The sequence below is a fragment of the Lactuca sativa genome, chromosome 1 (assembly GCF_002870075.4).
Source record: "Lactuca sativa cultivar Salinas chromosome 1, Lsat_Salinas_v11, whole genome shotgun sequence".
In the NCBI taxonomy this organism is placed as follows: domain Eukaryota; kingdom Viridiplantae; phylum Streptophyta; class Magnoliopsida; order Asterales; family Asteraceae; genus Lactuca; species Lactuca sativa.
Window position 1 is genome coordinate 93,742,926 of NC_056623.2, and position 23,544 is coordinate 93,766,469.

Sequence of the window (23,544 nt, forward strand, 5' to 3'; positions counted from 1 at the left end):
GGTTCGGGTTGTTCTTTAGAGCCAAGGGTATCGGTAAAGGCGTTGGTTCGGTCTTTTATAAATTTTGGATTTCAGTTCGGTTGGTTTTTAGGCTAAATAAAGTTGATAGCAGTGTGGGGATTCTTGTTACCTTTCTGTGGATATAAAGAACGCCAAAATTGGAGTTATAACGAAGAAGTTGTGACCATTTGAAGTTATAAGGGTTTGGGCCGAATGGGGTATGCGGGGCATACGAGATGTGTACGCATGGCGTACTTGGGTGTTATGGATGCAGGTGCATTTGGGAACGCCCTGCGTTCCCCAAGGGAACGTGTTGCATTCGTCTGGGCAGATTAAACCCTAATTATCGGGTCTTGAACCCTATTTAAACACCTTAACTCACCTCCAACCCTCATTTCCTTCAGCCTCCATCCTCTCTAACCCTAAGAACGAAACCCTAAACCTCTTGCATGCATTTTGATCCAACCTTGAGCATTTTGGTGATATTAGGGTGATTTTGAAGAAGAAGGTGTTTAGAGAAGAAGCAAGGGATTGATGGGAGGTTGTAGATCCAGAGGTTTTACATCGCTTCCAGCCAAATGAAGGTATAAAGTTCTCATCTTGGTGCTTCTACATCATAGATCTAAGTTGGGACTTGTGGTATGCATGTTATAGTCTTTGGAGGCTCTTTGTGAGTTTGAGTTACTGTAAGAGCCTAATATTTGTAGATCTTGAATTTTCTGAGTTGGTTTTGATTTAAAGTTGGAGTCTTGATGCATTAAGCCCTCCCATGTTTGAGTTATTGGTCACTTTGGGAAGTTTGAGTGTTTAGAATCATGTTTAGGTCCTTTTTCGACCATGAAAATGTGCCAAGTGGTCAACATTATGGATTAAGACATTGATATGGACCTATTTGGAAGTTCTGGACGTTGGGTTTAAGCCACTAAGCCAATTGTGCATTTTTTGGTTTCTGGACGGGAACGTCGTGCGTAAAGCTGGGGAATGCCATGTGTTCCGATCTGGTGTCCCAATGGATGATCTAGTGACAAACGCCCAACGCTCCATAAGGTAACGCCCAACATTCGTGTCACCAGTGGACTTTTGGGCTTTTGATCTTGGACTTGGTTTTGGGGTTTGGGCTTTTTGTTTTGGGCCATGTGTGGACTAATCTGATTGAATTTCCCAGTTTGGGCCTAAGGAGTTTGAATGAATTTATGAGGATTTTTGGGTTTTTACATGTCATCTCCAACATACTTCAGTTAGTTTTCTTCTTTATTTTGAACACGTATTCTTATTTGATAAGTATTATAAACTGAAAATTGCCCAAAAAAATCCATTTTTAGGTGATGTTCCAAGAAAATTGCAACATTTAAACTCATAGATAGAAACCTGTTAATATTGCTTCCCCTGAAAGTTGAGTTGTTAGACGATTAAACATTGATATTTATATCTTATAATTCAAAACTCGAAGTAGTTCTCAACATTTTTCAATAAAAAATCATTCCCTATGATCCAAATACACATGATGATTTTAGGCCAACTAATAAGCTTGAGAATTCAGGAGTCTTTCTGAAAGACATCACTGAGTAGGAAGTTTGCTGCAAGTGACTGTATCTTGATTCTTGTGGACTCGAAGTCATGTACGGGTATTAGGATTTCATATTTTGATGCATACCCTGTTGGTATTTATAGTTTTCATTTGGTTAAGTTGTTACCTGATTTGTAAGATGTCAATGACAGCCCTATAATGATTTACATGAAAGGGATCCAAATTGATCCCTTTATGGGTTCAACTCAATAGCATTCAAAATCTTACAAAGAAAACAACAAGTGCTCAAAGCATAACAAATTTGGTTTGCTTTTTTTCCCATCCTAAAGATGTTTAAACATTGTAAGATGTGTATTTCTTTATGTAGGAGTTTGTGTAAGTTCTCGGAACATATTGGAAAGATGATGAGGTTAATATTGTTGTGAAAGTTTCAGGTAATATACACACTTTTAACTAGTGTTTTGCTAAGACAATTTGCTGATGTTTTCTTTATTGAAAAAATAATAATTGCTGAATTAGAATGTTTGAAGTAACAAGTTTGTTTTCTATTTTTATGATGGGATCATGCATGGAATAAAAGTTGGCCTAAATGCTACAAACTCAACTGGTTTGCAAGCTGCTACTAGAAGTTTGCATCCAAGTTTTATGATACCTGTTCAAACTGGAGTTCCTGATAATGAAAAAATGACCTTGATACACATCCAAGTAGTGATGAAAACAATGCCCTTGAAAGATTTCAGATAAAAGGTATTCAAAATACTATTTGATCCTTTTTGAAACTCTCAGATTACCAATATTTTTGTTGAAATTTTGAATACATCAAAATAATTTAGTAAAAGTTACAATTGAGGGCTATTTTCGTTTAAGTTTTTGAAAATGGTACCCGAAAAAAAACAAGCCCATCTATTTTGAGTTTGATTGTATTGGTACATAACATGCATTTACCATTGACCATAAATACAAGCACCTGATGATTGGTGGGGCTAATAAGCTGTCAATTTGTTTTTTTAAAGGCCTGGATGATGGTGTTGGTAGATTAATCAAGTGGACACTATGGCTAGACCTTCCTACATAAATGTTTCTATTGAGAGTTAATTCATAGGTTGCTGCGCACGTGTTTTATTTTAATGTGGAATAAATCAAACTAGTGTTTTAAAGTACTGGTCATTAGCTTAGTGGAGTTAGTTCCTATTTTTATGCAAGTTTTTTGTTTAAATAGTCTAGCTATGTACGTGACTTGTGTGTCACGTTCTTTGTATTAAGTTCAATAAGAAAAGCCTCTAAAGCTCTAGTATACCCTGTTCCCTGTTCAGATTACCAAAAACTACATAGATATTCCAATTTTGCCCTTCTAAATCTTGTCCCCTATGAAGGTTGCTTTCTTGTCCCTATTTCTATTTTGGTGTAAAGTTTCTATTGTTGCTGCTAAAGTCAAACACTTGGTATCAAAGCAAAAGACCTGGTGTATGCCAAAGTACTAACCACATATAGAAATGACAAGAAACAATGGAAATTGTGAGAAGGTAGGCTTGGTTTCTCTCCACTATGTGATGCTGTCAAGAAGTAACTACTTTGCTTGGGCTATCAAGATAAGGGTCTTCATGCAAGCCCAGGGAGTGTGGGATGCAGTGGAGCTCATAACAGCAAATTAATACTATGGTGGAAGTAAAGAAGGACAAGATGGCACTTGCAGCCATCTATCAAGGGATTCCAGAAGAACTTCTATTGTCCTTGGCTAAGAAGAAAACAACAAAAGAAGCTTGGGAAGCCTTAAAATTGATGTTCGTAGGGGCAGATAGGGTAAAGGCTGCAAGAATTCAGACATTGAAAGCTGAATTTGAGGCATTAAGTATGAAGGAAGCGGAAGGTGTTAATGAGTTTACTGTGAAGGTGATCAACACAGTTAGTACCATGCGCACTCTTGGAGACACCATAGAAGAGTCCTATGTAGTGAAGAAACTGCTAAGGGCTGTTTCATCCAAGTTTTTTCAAATTGCCTCTACATTGGAGCAATTTAGTGATTTAGAGACAATGATAGTCCAAGAGGTGATTGGAAGACTGAAAGCCCGTGAATAACGGATGAAAGGTCATGGAGAGAGTGACGAGAAAAAACTTCTCTTGACTCATAAGGTCTGGTCAGAGATGAACAAGAAGAAAACAGAGGGGAAACTAAGCAGAAATCAAATAGGGGCAATGTTGGAAACTCACGTGGTCGAGGCAGGGGTAGAGGTAGGTCCATTGGTCGTGGAGGTCGTGGTAGAGGGGATTCATATCATCAAAAGGAAGGGAATCACCATCTGGTAGCCAAGACAAGAGTGGAATCCAATGTTACAACTGCCAGGAGTTCGGACACTATACAGCTGAGTGTAAGAATCCCATAAGAGAAAGAAATCAAGAAAACAATCTGATACAAGCCACCATGACAATGAACCCGCTTTGCTTCTATCAACCTTCGAACACGATGAAATGTTTCTCAATGAAGAAAATGTGAACCCACAGTTAAGATCACAAGGTGACACCTTCAGCCAGTCAAGTATGTGGTATCTTGACACAGGGGCTAGTAATCAGATGACTGGAGATAAGGGCAAGTTCAGAAATCTGAATGAGTCAATTCAAGGATATGTGAAGTTTAGGAATGAAGAAAAAGTACGTATAGAAGGAAAGGGTTCAATTACTTTTCAATTCAAGGATGGGAGTCAACATAAGCTTGATAAGGTATATTATATCCTAGACTTATGCAGTAATATAATAAGCTTGGGACAACTAGCGGAGGGAGGAGATGAAATAAGAATTAAAGATCCATATCTGTGGGTCCACAATGTCACTAGGAGATTACTGATGAAGGTTAGAAGGTCCTCAAATAGACTATATAAAATAGAGTTAGAAGAGGTCAAAGGAGTATGCTTGATAGCAAAATTCAATGATCCATCATGGCTGTGGCACATGAGAATGGGTCATGTTAACTTCAACTCAATGAAGTATATGTAGGAGAAGCAATTAATAAAAGGAATACCAAAGATGACCATTCCATCGCAACACTATGAAGGGTGCCTAGTGGGAAAGCAATTAAGAAAACCATTCCCTTTACACTCTAATTATACAGCAAAGTAGAGACTGGAACTGGTTGATGGTGATCTTTGTGGCCCTGTTTCACCTCCCACACCCTCAAGGAACCGTTACTTCATGCTACTTGTTGATGACTTTAGCAGAGTAATGTTGGTTTATTTGCTAAAGTCAAAAGATGAGGCCTTTGAAGTCTTTAAGAACTTCAGGAGGAATGTAGAAGTAGAGACTGGGGAGAACTTGAAGATGTTCAGAACAGACCATGGTGGTGAATTTTTGTCAAACAAATTCATCACATATTGCAATGAAACAGGGTTGAAGAGACAATATACATCTCCATTCTCCCCACAACAAAACGGGGTTGTGGAGAGAAGGAATCGAATGGTATTAGAGATGGTCAGATGTAATTTGAAGACTATGAGGATGCCATATAGTTTGTGGGGTGAACATGTAACTCACTCAGTTTATGTTCTAAATAGAGCACACACGAAAGCTTTCAAAGACTTGACTCCCTATAAGATGTGGACTGGAAGAAAGCCGAATGTTGAACACTTTAGGGTGTTCGGTTGTATTTCCCATATGAGAATTGCAAAGAATCATCAAAAGAAATTAGATGAGAGAAGTATACAATTGGTTAATCTGGGAATTGAAAAGGGAACAAAGGCGTATAGGTTACTGGACCCAGATATCGGGAAGATCTACATGATTAGAGATGTAGTCTTTGATGAACAACAAGGTTGGGTGTGGGAGAAGTGTAAGAAAATTAAAGTGGTATCAGGTATAAGTTTCACTGTTGAAGGCTTTAACCTGGATGAGGTTTATGATAATGAAGTCGAGTGGGAGTCGGATACCCCACAATAAGAAATTGGGTCTCCAAGTAATGATGATTGGGTCGAAGACTCTCATCGCATTAATTTTGAAGTCAAAACTGAGTCAAGCCCACATAACTCACCTATTGATACAACGGGTACACCTAATTCACCTGGTACACAATATACTCCATGTTCGATAGCATCTCCCAGCACCGCCTCAAGCTCCACAGGCGATGGTGCCCCGAAGCGATACCTGCTTCTCACAGAGTTATATGAGAATACTGATGAAATTAATTTGCCTCCAAAAGAACTCCTGATGATTCATAATGATGGAGAACCAACATCATAATCAGAATCGAAGAAGAAAAACGAATGGGTAGCTGCTATGGAGGCCGAATTGGCATCAATTGAAAAAAAAACAACACCTGGAAGTTAGTCGATCTTCTAAAGAATTGAAAACCCATAGGTTTAAAATGGGTGTACAAGTTGAAGCGAGACCCAACTGGGAAGATCATAAAGCACAAAGCGAGGATTGTGGCAAAGGGGTACGTCCAAAAACACGGAATCAACTATGACGAGGTTTTCACTCCATTGGCCAGAATTGTAACGGTACGCCTCATTCTAGCTTTAGCATGAACTAATGGATGATGGGTGCACCATCTTGATGTGAAATCAGCATTCCTTAATAGAGAATTAGAATAGGAGGTATACGTCTCACAACCTGAAGGTTACCAGAGAGAAGGAGAAACGAACAAGGTGTACAAATTGACTAAGGTTGTGTATGGATTAAAGCAGGCCCCGAGGGCCTGGAATGCGTGTTTGGATCAATACCTAAAACAATTGGGTTTGGCTCGTTGTGCTCATGAATATTCAATATACACCAAGAAACACAATGGTGACATACTGATCGTTGGGGTATATGTAGATGACCTACTTGTAACTGGTAGCTGCCACAAGCAAGTTCAAGATTTCAAAAGCGATATGAATACCAAGTTTGAGATGAGTGATCTTGGTCTCTTATCATATTACTTGGGCATTGAAGTAAGTCAATAGGAAGGTGTGATTACACTAAAGCAAGAAGCTTATGCTAAGAATTTACTCATCAAGACCCGTATGTTAGATTGTTACCCCACCAAGAGCCCAATGGAACACAAGCTAAAGCTTCATAGGGATGAAGAAGGAGAGTTGGTGAATCCCACATAATACAGGAGCATTGTTGGAGGACTCAGGTATCTGACCCATACCCGTCCAGACATATCATTTGCAGTTGGAGTAGTAAGCTGCTACATGGAAAGGACAACTACAAAACACCTTCAAGCTGTTAAGGGAATACTCAGGTATGTGAAAGGCACCCTTGACTATGGTCTGAAGTACTCAAGAGGAAGAAAAGAAGTTGTGATTATTGGATACACTAACAGTGGTCTAGGGAATGATGTGAATGATAGGAGAAGTACAAGTGGAATGGCATTTTATGTGAATGGAAATTTGATTACATGGGCCTCTCAAAAATAGAGATGTGTTGCCTTATCCTCCTGTGAAGCAGAGTTTATGGCAACCACTCTAGCAGTTTGCCAAGGAATATGGCTTAAAAGACTCCTCAGGGAAATACCATGGAAAACTATGCCACCTGTAACTCTATTGGTTGATAATCGTTCATCACTTGACCTCATGAAGAACCCAGTCTTTCATGGAAAGAGCAAGCACATAGATATAAGATTCCACTTTATTCGTGAATGTATAGAAAATGGGGAGATAACAGTGAGTCATGTAAGCAACAAATAACAGACATACTCACCAAGACACTGGGAAGAATCAAACATGAAGAAATGTGAAATCTTATTGGAGTCAAGAAGTTTGAAGTCTCTGAATTAAGGGGGGGTAGTATTGAGAGTTAATTCAGAGGCTGCTGCTCACGTGTTTTATTTTAATGTGGAATAAATCAAACTAGTGTTTGAAAGTCCTGGTCATTAGCTTAGTGGAGTTAGTTCCTATTTTTATGCAAGTTTTTTGTTTAAATAGTCTAGCTATGCATGTGACTTGTGTGTCACTTTCTCTGTATTAGGTTCAATAAGAAAAGCCTCTAAAGCTTCAGTATACCCTGTTCCCTGTTCAGATTACCAAAAACTACATAGATATTCCATTTTTTCCCTTCTAAATTTTGTCCCTTGTGAAGGTTGATTTCTTATCCATGTTTCTATTTTGGTGTAAAGTTTCTATTGTTGCTGCTAAAGTCCAACAATTTCTTTAACTTGTTTCGTGTTCAAGGCCTCAAGGGTATCCATGTATTAGCTATTTGTTTTTTTTTTTTAATTAACATAACTTGTTTGAATCTATGGTTATGGTTTCCACTTTTTGTGACCCAAGAACATCTGGAAAGTGAATTGGCTTCTGCAATAGAAGAATTTGCTAACTTTTTGAGCATTTGAATTATATTATACATTTTTTTTCTTATTATGACGTTGTAGTTTGAAAATTTACTAAATTGTAGCATCTTACGTCCATTTTTTAAACTAAAAGTTTAAGACAAATCATGGGCTAAATACCTCAAGTCTTCATACATGTTTTTCTTGAAATGACTTAAAACAAACTTACAGATAAGTTCTCTAAGGTCGTGATTATCACGACCCTTTAAACTTCAGATATATATATATATATATATATATATATATATATATATATATATATATATATATATATATATATATATATATATATATATATGGTAAAAGTATTTATGAATCTATAGATTAGTCTAGGCATGTCAAAAAGTCGCGTGAGATCTCAATCTTGTGGGGCCTCATCCCGTTTGGGGGTATATGCTAAAACAATTGAGGTTGAAAGCGGGGGTGTGGGTTGGCAGTTCCGTCCCGAAACCCCCATAAGTAGGGGTTTCCAAAAAAATTTGCATCCGAAATATCCGATCCGATAATCCGATCCTAAATTATCCGAAATTTCGAATATCCGGATTTTTGGATATCCGATTTTTCGGATTCGGATACGGATAGTGAATATTATAAAGTTTCGGATATTTTGGATATCCGATATCCGAAAAAAAATAATTTTTCTTTATTTTTTATATTTTAAAATGAGAAATTAGAAACATTGACATGCTTAATGGACTAATGTTCCCCACCATTTTCAACTTTTTCGTGACCATTCTTTCCAAACTTTTATTGCAAACCTTTCAATTTACAATCGTTATATATTTGTTTGTTATAATCCTGGTTCGTTGGCTTATAATAAAAAACTATTAAGTAAATGCTACATATATTTATTTGTTGCTATCGATATCAATCTATGTCGTAAGATTTAACATCGTTGCTATTATTAATTTTAAGAGTTGCGGTGATTTTACGAATCGGATGTTCAGATGTGGATATTTATTTAAAATTAATGAAATTCGGATATCCGGTTTAATATCCGAATCCGTATCCGAAATTTCGGATACGGATTCGGATATTAAACCGGATATCCGAATTTCATTAATTTTAAATAAATATCCACATCTGAACATCCGATCCGTAAAATCACCGCAACTCTTAAAATTAATAATAACAACTATGTTAAATCTTGCGACATAGATGGATATCGATAACAACAAATAAATATATGTAGCATTTACTTAATCGTTTTTTATTATAAGCCAACAAACTAGGATTATAACAAACAAATATATAACAATTGTAAATGGAAAAGTTTGCAATAAAAGTTTGGAAAGAATGGTCATGAAAAAGTTGAAAATGATGGGGAACATTAGTCCATTAAGCATGTCAATGTTTCTAATTTCTCATTTTAAAATATTAAAAAATAAAGAAAAATTATTCTTTTTGGATATCGGATATCCGAAATATTCGAAACTTTATAAATTCACTATCCGTATCCGAATCCGAAAAATCGGATATCCGAAAATCCGGATATCCAAAATTCCGGATAATTTCGGATCGGATTTTCGGATTTTCGGAGCGGATATTTCAGATGCGGATATTTTTGAACACCCCTACCCATAGGGGCCTGTTAATAATTATATATATTTACTTATATTAATTATATAAATATAATACACAATAGAATGATTTTTACGTACTCAAATTCAATCAAAAATAGGTTTTTAAGTTGTTTGTAACATATAGAATTATGGTATAAATAACTATTTGTTACTTAAAAAACACTACAAAAAAAATGCCAATTAGTGACCAAAACGAAATGGTCACTAACAGTAGAACGATTCGTCACAAAATGATTTAGTGACGAAAATTACAGTCGTCACTTTTCGTCACTATAGGTCCGTCACAAAATCGATTTTGTGACCAAAATTGAATATGGTCACTAAATAGTGACTAAAATATACTCGTCACTAAATTTGTGACGACCCGTTTCGTCACTGAATATTGTCACTAATTGAAGAAAGTCGTCACTGTTTTATTCATTTAGTGACGACTTTTAATGACCACAAAAATGTCACTGGTTTTCATTACCATATTAATGACCATAGTGACCAAAAAGTGGTCACTAAATATTTACTGTTAGAGACCAAAAAAAGTGGTCACTAATCAAAAAAATACAAGAAAAGACGATACTTACAATGTTGATGTAATTGCTATAAATTAAAAAAATACTTAATTATTTCAGTGATAATGTTTGAATAAAATTACAATAACTAAACCCAATACAATCAATCAAACCTCATATTAGCTTCCAATAAATGTGTTCTATTATCTTGAAACTTGCTCATATTTTCTTTACAAAATATTACTAGAACTAGTGTATTTCATGACTATAACCACCTACATATGGCATATCCATTCAACTTAATTACAACTAAGTATCCAGGGAGTAAGATACTCATCCTTTATTTCAATATTGTAATAGGAATTGGAAGTTGATTGACTCTCCTTACATCCTTGTATTTAACCTAAAAGTTCATAAGCTAAATGCATTAAAAAAACATGGTTGTTGCTCACTTGTTGCCACTTGTACTACAGTCTTCATGGTTGTTGCTCATTGTGCCACATGGGTATCGTTCTTCAGTGCCAGGTGAATCCATGTCAGCATCAACAAGCTTATTGGATCCACTTCTGGCTTCAACAGATAAAGCGGATTCCGATTCCGATGGTTCATGTCCTATCTTCATTCCTTCACCTAAGCAAAAAAAAATTAATTGATCCAATTCCATTCCATTTAATTGTGATTCCATTCCATGATTTCCATCATACCAAACAGAGTCTTATCTACTTACATGAAGGGTTTGGAGCACCAGAGCTGACAATGCCCCTATACACACAATACTCATGAATAAGTTCATCAAGCATGGTGATGTCTAATCTCATCCGACACACTTCATTCTGTTAACAACCAGGATTAAAAACGACATTTCATAGAATGACTGAATGAGTAGCAATTCTAATTGACCATTATAATGTAAGCTTACTTGAAATGCTTGGAATAGATCACCCTTTGCAAATTTTAAGCTGTCAACTGCCCCTTGTCTTGTAAGCTCAACAGCATGTGCAAGTGCTTGTATATCCACCTGATATCAGATATAAAAAAAAGCTATTATATAAATGAATAATCATAAATCTAACTTTGAATTGCAAAGTGGCATATTGAAAGAGATTTCCTTCAATACATAGTAACAAAAAGAGTTAGAAGTTGGGAAAAAAGAATAAAATAGCCTTGATGAAAGTAATGAGATGTACTTGTTCTTTTAGAAGTGATCTCAAGCTTTGTGTTGATTAAGATACATAAGCGTTGCATGCACCATTAAGGTTAGTGAACATTCCCACAAATTGTCCGGTGCAGGCTGTAAATTCGAAAGAAAATGCATGTCAGAATAATCAGCTAATAAAGAGTATAAAAAGATAATTACATTTAAAAAAGAAACTGTTGTAGAATAAGTTACAAATGCTCTTGTGCAGCATGAGATAAAGGCTTTGACATGAGAGTAAAGACAATGCTGATATAACTGAAGGAAGTAGAGAGCATTATAGATACACCCACAAGATGTCTCTTCCACCACAAAGCAAAAACTTGCCATCGAAGCATGTACTAGCTGTTGTAACCACTAATAATAAAACCTCCAAGGTGTAAGAATTGTCATGAATGGTTACAACCATATACAAAATACACAAACACCCTAAAAAAGGCCAATTATGCAATTACAATTAAAATATCCACTTACATTCTAGCAGAAGGAGTGGGGATAATCAATTCGATGGTGGCATCCATCGTCACCATCACCTTCTTCTGTCATACTTTCTGAATAACAACCACCATTGCTACTGTTTCTGCTCCGGCTACTACTACTTGTGAAATTAGTCACTGATCTGTTACTCCCCAAGCTGCTTGTATGACTAGTAGGGTTATTGGAATCTCTGTAATGATTCATCAGACCATCGTTCTCTTCACCACCATAATTAATCACTAATTTTACTAGTGATCGATCTCCCTTGTTTGGGGTATGCATGTCTGGCATTTTTGCACGAACATTGCCTTTGTTTTCTTCCGTAAACCCCTTGTTCTTCCCTATAAGATTTTTTTTTGATTAACCATAAGAGCAATACATCTACATACAATACATATCAGATCAAATACACATGATACAAAAATTCACATACAAACACAAAAAAAACTGAGAAAAATCACCTTGAGAAAGTCACTGTTCACGACGAACATGAAGTTTGCTCTGCTTAAATTTGACGGTCCTATTCACCTTCAACATTGAAAAAAAACAGGTTAGATCGTAACAAAAAACATGAAGAACTTCCTGTTTTCCCAAAAAGAAAAAATCAACACGTTTCTGTCGCAACTATCCATCAATCAAACGATACACATCATAAAATCGAACAATTGAATAGAATTCAATAAATGTACCCGCTTTTTCTTGCCAATTTCCTTCGGATTGGAAACCGAAGTCGGGATCGAAGCGTTGGCGATCGAATCGTAAACCATGGCTGATGAATTCTCAAAAAAAAAACCCTAGAAAATTCGTTTTGAAAAAACCTCCGAATCAAAAAAACAAGCAAAATTTCTCGAAGAGCAAAGATATCGATTCAGAGAAAACGATGGATATCTAGGATTGAGAGAATGCGAAAAGATTGAATTTTTGTGTGGATAGATAACGGAATTTGCTCTATTTCGTTCGCCCTTTTGGCAACGCATGAAACAGACTCTGCCCTCAAGTTGTCCTTTTATAGTTGCCTATTTACAATTATACCCTTCAGACTAATTTTCAGATGATGGCGACGATGGGTTAATGGATCGTAAAAAGGTCCGACTCGTAATCTTGTTTTATTACTTGGAAAAAGGCTTTTATATAAAAATATATTTATTAAATAAATTGACGGCTGATTATTTAATTTGTATAAGAAACAAATATATAATCACTCTTTGAAAAGTATACCATCTTACCAAAAAAAAAACAAAGCTAATTTAACGCATATATTTCTGTCATTTTTTCTTATGGATAATATAATTAAATCAAAAATAGTAAAATAAAGGCATTTTTGTAATTTTACGTTGATAAGTTATAAGCAATTTTCTTATGGATGAAATTAATGAAAAATAAAAATGATGTTTATGACTTTGAAATTGTAAAACAATGATTTCTTTTTCTTTTGTAATTTTCCAGTTACCGTAATATTATAGTCAGAAAATTTCCGCAGTTCTAACTCATAGCCAATGACCATTACTCTATTGTCGCATTGTTTCTCTATGTAAAAAAATCGTTTGTATTCTTTTTCTGATTATACTAGTGACCACTATTTTCTAGTCACTAATTTTTTCCATGTATTGACAACTATTATGTCATCACCATGTGTACGGTTTGAAAATATAAATACAACCCAAGGCTTTTTTTCTAACATGTTTTTCTTTTTTTTCAATTTTTTCCAAATATTATCATAGTAAATATTTTTGATACAGACCGATCAATGTAACAAGTTTTTGTAAAATTATGTGTAAAAAAACAAAGTTGTTGTCATTTTCAAAAATAAAAAATATTATATATATATATATATATATATATATATATATATATATATATATATATATATATATATATATATATATATATATATATATATATATATATAGTCGGTTACCATTGTTTTATGATCACTAATTGTTTTTCCCATTTAAGTAGTTTTCAATAATGAAAGAGTAAGCATGTGGTTTTGAATAAGTGTAGTCAGTGACCACTATTTTTGGTTACTAAACCTTCAATACAGTGAACATTTTTTTGTCACTAAGCTTCTAGCATAGTGACCATTACTCTTAGTCACTATATTGTTAACATAGTGACCATTATTTTTAGTCACTAACTAGTTGTTATGATATGAATTAAAAGTAATTTAATTTTTTTGTGGTTTAGTGACCGAGTTAGTGACCACCACATACAATTAATCATTAAATTTGTAGGATTACCAAAATTCAGTGACCATTTAATTTTTGGTGACTAAAAGATGCTTTTAGTGACCAAATTTTAGGTCGTCACTAAAAATTAGTCACTAATAAGGACTTTTCTTGTAGTGAAATAAATTTCTTTTAGTCAAAACAAGAACTTCTTTTAACCCAAATAAAGTAGTCGGAAATCAATCGGAGACAGGGGAGGGGAACCGGAGCGGGGGCGGGGGCGGGGGTAAGAATGGGAATTTGGGGACTGGACAGGGTGGAAACGATGGAGATTTCTAACGTGGGGGCGGGGACGGTTGCAAGAGATGCAATCCCCGTTGCGTGCCCCAATTGACATCCCTAGATTAGTCCCATTTTGAAAACATGTACGTAAAAAAATTATAAATCCACCGTATAATAGCATATAATAATATGTGATTATAAACTTTTCTAAAGTTAAACGTACAATACCTTTTAAATGAACTTTGAGAATGCGTTCCTTCAAATATAAACAATTATCAGAAGATACATAAACAATATTTCACTGCGACTCATTGCTGTTGAAGTTTACAATTTCCAAGAAATCGTAACAGACAACCGAATATGTAATATTTCTGAATCACACGTTAACAGGTTCATTATCCAAACTTCAAACAAAAGCAGTAGGGACCCACTAACAAGGATAACTCTCACAACCCACCGTTTTACTGATGATGACGACGGCGGCACCACCGTGACGTCGTATAGTCGACGAACACTTTCCTCCCATCCACAATCCATCTTGCTTATCAAAAGGTTGGTGGAACAGAGCTTTGTTGGGAGCTCTCCCGGTGTAGGCTAACCATCTGACACGTGTCCCGACACCTGTAAACAAAAGCGTAAATCTTGAATCGATCGACACGTATCACCTGAGTTGCCACTCACTCACCACCCACCACCGTCTCTTCTGTCTATATATTCCTCCGCCACCTTTAACCATCATTCAATTCAACAGGTCCCAGCAGTGTTTAATTTGTTTCAGTGAAGAATTAACATAACTTCAAGGTTTTTTTGTCGGAAATCTAAAAATTCTTGCTTGCTAATCATGGCACAGACGGTGGGAAGAAACGTAGCAGCTCCATTGCTGTTTCTTAACCTGGTGATGTACTGCATCACTTTAGGGTTTGCTAGTTGGTGTCTCAACAGACTCATCAATCACCAAACCAACCACCCAAGTAAGCTCGATCTATATATATGATCATTTTGTTCTTTATTCGGTTTCAGACTTTCAGTTGTAGGATCAACATCGATTGTTAAAACTAATCACTAAACATGATCTGTAGGTTTTGGCGGCAACGGAGCGACGGAGTTCTTCTTGGAGTTCGCAATCTTAGCTTCAGTCCTCGGAATCGTCTCCAAGTTCGCCGGTGGGAACCACCTTAGAGCCTGGAGAAACGACAGTCTTGCTGCCGCCGGATCATCGTCTCTGGTGGCCTGGGCCGTCACTGCTCTTGCTTTCGGGTAATCTTTTTAGTTTTTACTACTGATACTTCATAAGTTCATCTCATCTTCTTCCATATTCCGAAACTGACCTTTGAAAATGGTGTATATATAGGTTGGCATGCAAGGAGATAAACGTCGGAGGTCATAGAGGGTGGAGGCTGAGGGTGGTGGAGGCTTTCATCATAATCTTGGCTGTGACGGAGCTTCTCTATGTATTGCTGGTGCATGCCGGACTTTACAGCAGCCGGTATGGGCCGGGGTATCGTGACACAGACTACGGAATGGGGACACATCCGGCGGATACAGGCGTGAAAGGGACAACAGGAGTTGGAGCTAGGGTTTGATGCTATGTGTCTGTAATTTTGTAATAAAAGAGACGATGGGAGTGCCGGTGTTTTTGGTTGGAGTTTGATCTTTTTATTTGATTTGGTCGTCTGTTTGTGTAAATTCGAATGCATGTTAATTTGCTTATTTATTAACAAAATGAACCACGTTGACTGGTATTTGTGTACTGTTTATTCATCTTTGTTACAGGGTCAAGGTCACACTCTTTACGGTTTTGGAATTCGATTGGACTATGTTCAAAACACTATTTCATTAAAATCTTATGCCTTAATTTATAAGGGACAAAACACTTCCAACACACCTCTAGTAAAGAAGACCTCTAATTAGTAAAGAACAAAAGATTCAAAGACAACATGTAACCTAATAATTTCAGTAACTAATTAGTAAAGAACAAAAGATTCAAAGACAACATGTAACCTAATAATTTCAGTAAGGGAAAAAAACTTAAAAAACTAATTAAGTTTTAAAAGCGTTCATATTATTCTAATTATGTTTTTGTTGTTCATATCCTCCATAATAAATAATAATAAATAATAAATGAACGGTTTTTTTTTGTCACGGTTTTTTTTAGGTTTGTTTGAATTTTTAAAATTAAAATCATATATTTATACATTTAAAATATTAAACATCATATATATATATATATATATATATATATATATATATATATATATATATATATATATATATATATTAAATTGCAATAAATATATTTATTTATTTTTTATTTTAAAATTGTACATTAAAAAATATTTTTTATTTATACTTTAATTTAATATATAAGTTTTTTTTAAATCAATCCGTATAATACACGGGTCTCACACCTGGTTACACCAACAAATTAATGTTTTTATTAAAAATCCAAATAAAATTAACATAAATTAATGTTTTTATTAAAAAGCCAAATAAAATTACCATTAAATTAACATTTTATAATAGTGATCTGCATCTTGCAGGTAAACATTGAGGATTGGTGGTAAATGAGTTGGCATATATATATATATATATATATATATATATATATATATATATATATATATATATATATATATATATATATATATATATATATATATGGCATTATTCTGAAAGTTACATATTATAACTAGATTTAGGGCATAACAGGGGATATGGCTCCTCCTTAATCAATCGACTTCTTCAACATTACTTCTTCGTCTCGATCCTCCAACTCATGCTCAAGGTCAAAAATTTCCAAGTCAAAGAGCACAATTGATAAGGCAAATCCTTGTGATTGTAGGTTTCCTTCTCGTATCTGGATATCAACAACAAAGGCAAATCCTAGTAATCATATCTGGATATCAACAACAGAGGCAAATCTTGGTAAAAAATTTAGGGTTTGTCCTAACTCTCTTGTAAATGTATCTAAAAGCTTGTTTTTGTTTGGGCCCTTCTTGTTTTCCATGCTACAATATTGTTTGTTTATGTTATAATTGAAGATGAAGGATGCAAAGGATAAATGTGATTTCTGGGAATGGATTGATGTTTTTCATGCTACAATATTGTTTGTTTATGTTATAATTGAAGATAAAGGATGCAAAGGATAAATGTGATTTCTGGGAATGGGTTGATGAAGATGAAGAAATTACAGCCAAGAACAATAATAAGAAAGACGAAGAACATGATTTCAATACTGAAGTGAAGATTGCCATATTGGAACATGATTTCAGTGAGTACAAGGTGAAGACTGATAAGGAATGTAAGAGTTTTAGAAAGGAATTGGATAAAATTAAATGATTTTAATTGATGTTTGTTGTTTTATTTGTAGTGAAGTACATGACGTAGTGTTAATGTGATTATGTAAAGGAAACGTACTTTGAATTTAGTTTTTTGAACTCATGTAATATGAGTATGAAAAGAAGGTGTTTATAAAGACTGATACACATAATAGCATTGCACTTTTATGAAATGATAATAGTAGGGGCAAAATAGTCCATAAAACTGTTTGACATTATGTATGTAATTTGTGTTTTAAATGGTCTTTCAACACAAGGGTACTTTTATTAAAAATACACATAATAGTATCATACTTTTATTGATTGAAAATAGCAAGGGAAAAATAGTCCATAAATCGGTTTGACATTATGTATGTAATTTGTGTTTCAAATGGTCTTTCAACACAAGGGGCAAAATTGAGTTTTAAACTGTCCATAAAACTGTTTCAAACTATTTTAGCAGTTTTGAGTGATAACGGCAGGGACAAAATTGTCCATAAAACTGTTTCAGCAGTGCAATACACATAATTGTCCATAAAATTGTTTTAAACTATTTTAGCAGTTGTTCATGGGCAAAATGGTCCACACAATAAGCCCCATAAAAGTTTCTTTTTTACCAATTTTAACAACAAGGGCAAAATGGTAAACTGTTAGAATATGCATAAAAAGTAAACAGTTTTGAGTGATAACAACAATGCAATACACATAATTTTCGATAAAATTGTTTTAAACTGTTTAACAGTTTTTCATTAGTAAATTGATCCACACAATAAGCCCCACAAAACTGCTTTTACCAATTTTAACACGGTTTTAACAATAGGGGCAAAATGGTAAACTGTTAGAATATGCGTAAAAAGTAAACAACTACATATTAAGCATAATTAAACCAGAGAATCAAGCACGTGCACATGGCACTAAATGTTGGTAAATATGCATAGCACCAAAAGACAAGCCTAAGCATCAAAAGACAAGCCTAAGCACCAAAAGATGTGCACTAAGCACCAAAAGATGTGTCATTTCATAGTGTTTGACATCATCCTAATAGAAAACACCTACACTAGTTTAAAGTGACTGGATTTTCATGACTTTCCCCACTTCCATCTTTTGTTACCACCTTCTTCCTTAACTTAAGTTTTGTGATCCTCTCAAAATGTAATCGCCTTTTATTGGCAACAAAATGCTAAAACAAAAACAGGTTGATGCTGATGGTGGTCAACTTCATCAAAAACAGGTTCATGGTGGTCAACTTCAACAACAACTTCATGATGGTCAACTACATCTTGACCAACAACTTCAATGTTGTCAACTTCATCTTGAACAACATCCTCTTGATGGTCTTCAACATGATCTTCTTGGTGGTCTTCAACATGATCTTCTTGATGGTCAATTTCATCTTCTTGATGGTCAATTTCATCCACTTGGTGGTCTTGAACATCACCTTCTTCAACAACCCCTTCTTCACCAACAGTTGGTTTATTTTATGCATTGTTAAAACAAATAAATTTATTATTATACAAATGTAGATGTTGTGTCCTTCTTGATGACAATTACCACATCTTGAGGTGGGCATCCATGTCTTGTTAATTGTATGCCTTCCTTCATTCTCTATAGGACATTTCCTTCTGTTTACTTTGGGCCTTCCTGGCATTCTCCTATGTCTAGGTGGTAATATGGGATCACATAGAACATCAGGCCACATGTTAGCTCCATTAATTAGTTTGACTGGATACCTATAACAACTTCCAAACATGCTTCATTTAAACCACAAAAATACATAGTCCTCTACATTTCCATTCAGGTATATTATTGCAGTGATGGCATGCACACAAGGGATACCACTGAGTTGCCAGGCTCTGCAATCACATATTTTGTGTTCAAGGTGAACTGCATAAACTTCATGCGCTAATTTCACCTCATATTCTTGCTCGCCACTTGGAACAACATCCCAATACCTGTTATGAAATCATATTAAGAAGGTAATTTATTTCATATTAATTCACTTTCAATTAAAGAATATACCTTTGTTGTTCTTTCATCTTCTCAATCCTCTTTCTAATAGAAGGGAAGATTTCCAAGTCCCACTTTTTACACTTAAGCTTTTGATTGTACATCCTCTCCATCACGTACAACCTGATTTCTTCCAGCATTGTTATTATGGGTTTCTTCCGGGCCTCTACGATTGATGCATTAAAAGATTCAGATATACCATTTTCCACAGCATCACAACAACTCTCAGGGTCAAAGAATGTCCTACACCATGTATTCAGGTCTCTTTCTATCAAGTGGTCATAAGCTTCCGTGGACATTGTACGAATTTCCCTCATGTATTCAGGTCTCCAAAATAACCTCCTAAACTTGATACCCTGAACTCTTTCTTCTTAAAGTTGGAAAAGATGTGTCGGGCATAATTCCTATGCTTACATGATGGTGCCCTTTCCTTAACAGCCTCCATCAAACCCTACAAGGTGATAACAAATTTAAGTTGTAAAGCACATAATAACACATAATGTAGTAAGTAAAATTAAACTAAAACACACCTTGTGTTGGTCTGAAATAATTATCAGACCCCTACTATCTCCTGTCTCAATGTCCTCGAGTAGAAGATCAATGAACCACATCCATGTTTCCTTGTTTTCAACTAGCACAACAGCCCATGCTAGATGGTACATTTGGTTGTTTGTGTCCCTACCAACGGTTGTTAACAACTTACCTCTGCAAATACCCTTCAAAAAACCGCCATCAACACCGATAACCCTTCTACATCCTTCAATCCAGACATCCTTGACAAACTTTAGGCAAATATACATCCTTTTGCAGTAGTGTGTAGCATCAAGCGTATGATTTGTCTCAATTAAGACTGTTGAAGCAGGATAAACCCTCAATAACTCAACACCATAATTCCACAGTTTCTCATAATGGCTTACCAAACTGCCTGAAATCTCATCTAGTGCAAAGTACTTGGCATTTCTACATTGCCCAATACTTACCTTGAGACCGTAGTCTTTTCTAACCACTTCTGCCATTTTCCTATAGCTAAACCGAGGCCTTTCCAAAATGTTAGGTATTAACATTTTTCCAATCCACTTATACGTAACAAGACACCCCAATTTTTATTGTCTAGCACAATTATGTTTATCAATTAGTAATCTGGAATGAATTTTCCTTGTTCATAGGACTAGCCCATAGACTAAAAGGGCAAGATGGCTTCCCTTTTTCAATTTTATTGCACCTTACTAACAATTTATCCTCATTTTTTTCATACCACAATGCATAACCCTTAGACACGTCATCATTTGTTAACATGTGTTTCAATTCATCCTGATTAGAGAATCTCATACCTAACTTGTCACACCCCCAAACCAGACGGCGGAAACGTCCGAGAGCTATTGTGACTTAAATTGAATACCATCACAATGAATATACATGAATCATAACATAAATCGTCACCATGCATTGGAATAATACAACTAATATTGTTTACATCCAGTACATTGTTTTAAACATTACAATTTCATAACATAAACTGTCTGATAGATATCATAAGCAAAACGTCCAGACATTACTTGGTACTTATTCTTCGGTTTACCTGTTACCTGAGAATACAAGTTAATTTTGAAAAACGTCAACATATGAAATGTTGGTGAGTTCATAAGCAATGTTGTGATAAAATGATTTGGTGTAGTTTGTAGAACCCAGAAAATCCGATATTTTCTGAAAAGATCATTGTTTTTAAAAAAAGTGTGAAGATTTGTAAATATATGATTGTTGATTTTAAAAACATGTATAATTGTTGAACATCTATAATGATCGCGCAAGTGAAAATGTTGAACTTCCCAGGAAAACCCGATGTTTTCCCATTACATAAAACACAGTGAATTCTCAATTTGTTATACCGTCACGACAAATGATTTTTTATTACTCGGGTGGCTTTGGATGAATTAGGGTTTGTGAGTCGTTATAATCATGCATTTGAAAATGACTAGTTTATAACTACAGGTTTCGAATGATCCTTAAAGGCATCGCCCGTTACTACTCACTTAATCCAACAACCATGATTACTTTTGATTAACGTCCTGAATCTGTTTACCTTGATTACTCGTAAGCCTAACAAATGAGGAAAAAGGGAGTACGAAGTCCCGTCATATTTCGTGAGTTATTTAGGTTGTCGGGAATGCGAAAGGCACGTTGGCCCAACTCGCATTTGATTTCTTGACCTCAATAGCAATACTAATGGGCCACTAGGGCCCAATAGCACATTAGAGCCATTGAAAGTCCTTTTGCATAAAACTGGGTCATAGGAGGCCCAATAGCACATAAGCATATTCCCTTTGGGCCCAAAGATCATGTTAATGGGATAGCAAGGCCCAACAAGCATGATTTGAAACTTCCAAGCCCAAAGTTTGTAAGTTTGCTCTTCGTAGTTATCGCGTATTTATTTAGATGGTTTTGTTTAACGCTTGTTGTTTTGTATTGATTCGAGACTGAATCATTCATTTGTAACGATATTTGTTGTTGAGAGTGTATTTGTTTTCCGTTTCGTCAGTAGTCGTGGATCTTGTATTTTGTATTAATGAATTTATTTGTTTAATAGTGGAATTTGACCTTTTCACTACTCTTCTTTTATAAAAATAACACTTTTGGTCCTCTTATATACAAGAATTTCATTTTTAGTCCATAAAACCTTTTCTTGACACTTTTGTAATTTTTATTTAATGAAAACACAATTTTAACCCAAAATTTATTTTGTTCACAGCTTCAGCCCTTCCAGAATAGTGTTTCTCGGTTACAGCCCCATTTTTCACAACTTTTACAGTTTTGGCCCAAAATCTAAAAACTTTACATTTTTGGTCCTTTTTGATAGTGAAAAGCATTTTTGACTCATAAAATGATTTTTTCATGTTAATTACCCCCTATTTTACATAAAGTTTCACTTCAGCCCCTAAATTTTATCATTTTTCACATTTTGAGGCTTATTGGGCCGAAAAGCCCAAAATTAGCCCATTAAGCTAAAAATTAACATTTTAAGTCCCTTGAAAATTCTAATGTTCAGAAAAACGATTATAGAAACTGTTTTGACCCTTTTGACCTTCAAGAAACCATGACTTGTCAATTTTTATCCCAAGTTTTGTATTTTTGACAATTTAAGCCCAAAAATGGGTTTTATGTTAGAATATGTTCATCATGACCTTATAAGTTATTATTCTTGACTTGTTATGTGTAAAATAGCTTAGATTATGTTTGTTTCCTTTCTCATGTCATAGATCTCGGGTTTACACCCCTTTTGGTAACATATTCATCACAAAACACTTGAAATCACACACATACATGCATCAAATCACACATAGCATACACATACACATAGATCTACACATTTTCTTGTATTCTCCCCCATAAAACTCATAAAAACCGAAAAGAAAAGGTTATGAAGCTCACCTTGAGTTGTGATTTCGGTTTTGAAGAAGATTGGGAGAAGTTTGGTGCTATTTTCGGTCCTAGCAAGTTTCTTGGATGGATCTCGAACTTAGTGTGCTCTAAGATGCAAGATCATGAATTTGAATGGATTAAGAGATGATTTTTGATGAAAAGAAGTGAGTTAAAGCATGGATCAAACATCAACTTACCTTGGATGTTGATTTTTGTGGAAGAATCTCTTTGAAAGCCTCTTAGATCTCGAAAATTTTGAGAGAAATGGAGAGAGTTTCTTGAGAGAATTTTGAGTGAAGTGTGTGTGTGTGTGTGTGTTTGTTTGGGTTCGACCGAGAGGAAGTGAGGGAGAAGAAGAGAGAAGGGTGATGGGATTTTTGCATGGAAGTATGAGAGCATGCATGGAAATCCACTAAATAAAAATGAGTTGGCACCACAAAGTCAACTCTTTCTTTCTTTGTGGGCTTGGGCTGAAAATGGAGAGGGAAAGAGAAGATTTTTGGGCTTTAAATGATTAAGCCCATTTTGTGGTTAAGTTAGGTGATTTTTGGCCCAAATAAATAAAAATATGATTTTTATGACCTATTAGGGCTAAATTAGGTTAGTTATGGCCCAATAAGGTCCATTTAGGTATTTTATTTCATTCTAGGCCCAATATGATCCAAAACATTTAAAATATATGGAAGTGGGTCCTATTAGAGCCCATTTAAGAGTTCTAAGCCCAAGATAGTCAAATTGGAAGCTTACTGGCCCTTTGGGCCCAATAAGG

At 35.1% G+C, this 23,544-nt stretch overlaps 1 protein-coding gene and 1 long non-coding RNA gene across 5 annotated transcripts; one reads left to right on the plus strand and one right to left on the minus strand.

The window, feature by feature from the left end:
• Window positions 1-9,997: 9,997 nt before the first annotated feature.
• On the minus strand, window positions 9,998-12,578 carry LOC128134167 (uncharacterized). Of its 4 annotated transcripts, none has more exons than XR_008232500.1 (7): window positions 12,274-12,577; window positions 12,046-12,112; window positions 11,582-11,925; window positions 11,100-11,464; window positions 10,832-10,930; window positions 10,640-10,745; window positions 9,998-10,542 (listed from the first exon to the last, which is right to left on the minus strand). It is a non-coding gene; the product is annotated as an uncharacterized LOC128134167 (long non-coding RNA). The 4 variants fall into 4 exon arrangements; XR_008232501.1 differs by having other exon boundaries at window positions 11,100-11,203; window positions 11,303-11,925; XR_008232502.1 differs by having other exon boundaries at window positions 11,100-11,965; window positions 12,274-12,578.
• A 2,186-nt stretch (window positions 12,579-14,764) lies between these two features.
• Window positions 14,765-15,776, plus strand: LOC111917364 (membrane protein PM19L). Its single transcript, XM_023913059.3, has 3 exons — window positions 14,765-15,005; window positions 15,114-15,291; window positions 15,386-15,776. Exons 1-3 carry the CDS (start codon window positions 14,876-14,878, stop codon window positions 15,615-15,617), a joined length of 540 nt encoding a protein of 179 aa, XP_023768827.1. The 5' UTR covers window positions 14,765-14,875; the 3' UTR covers window positions 15,618-15,776.
• The last annotated feature ends 7,768 nt before the right edge of the window (window positions 15,777-23,544 follow it).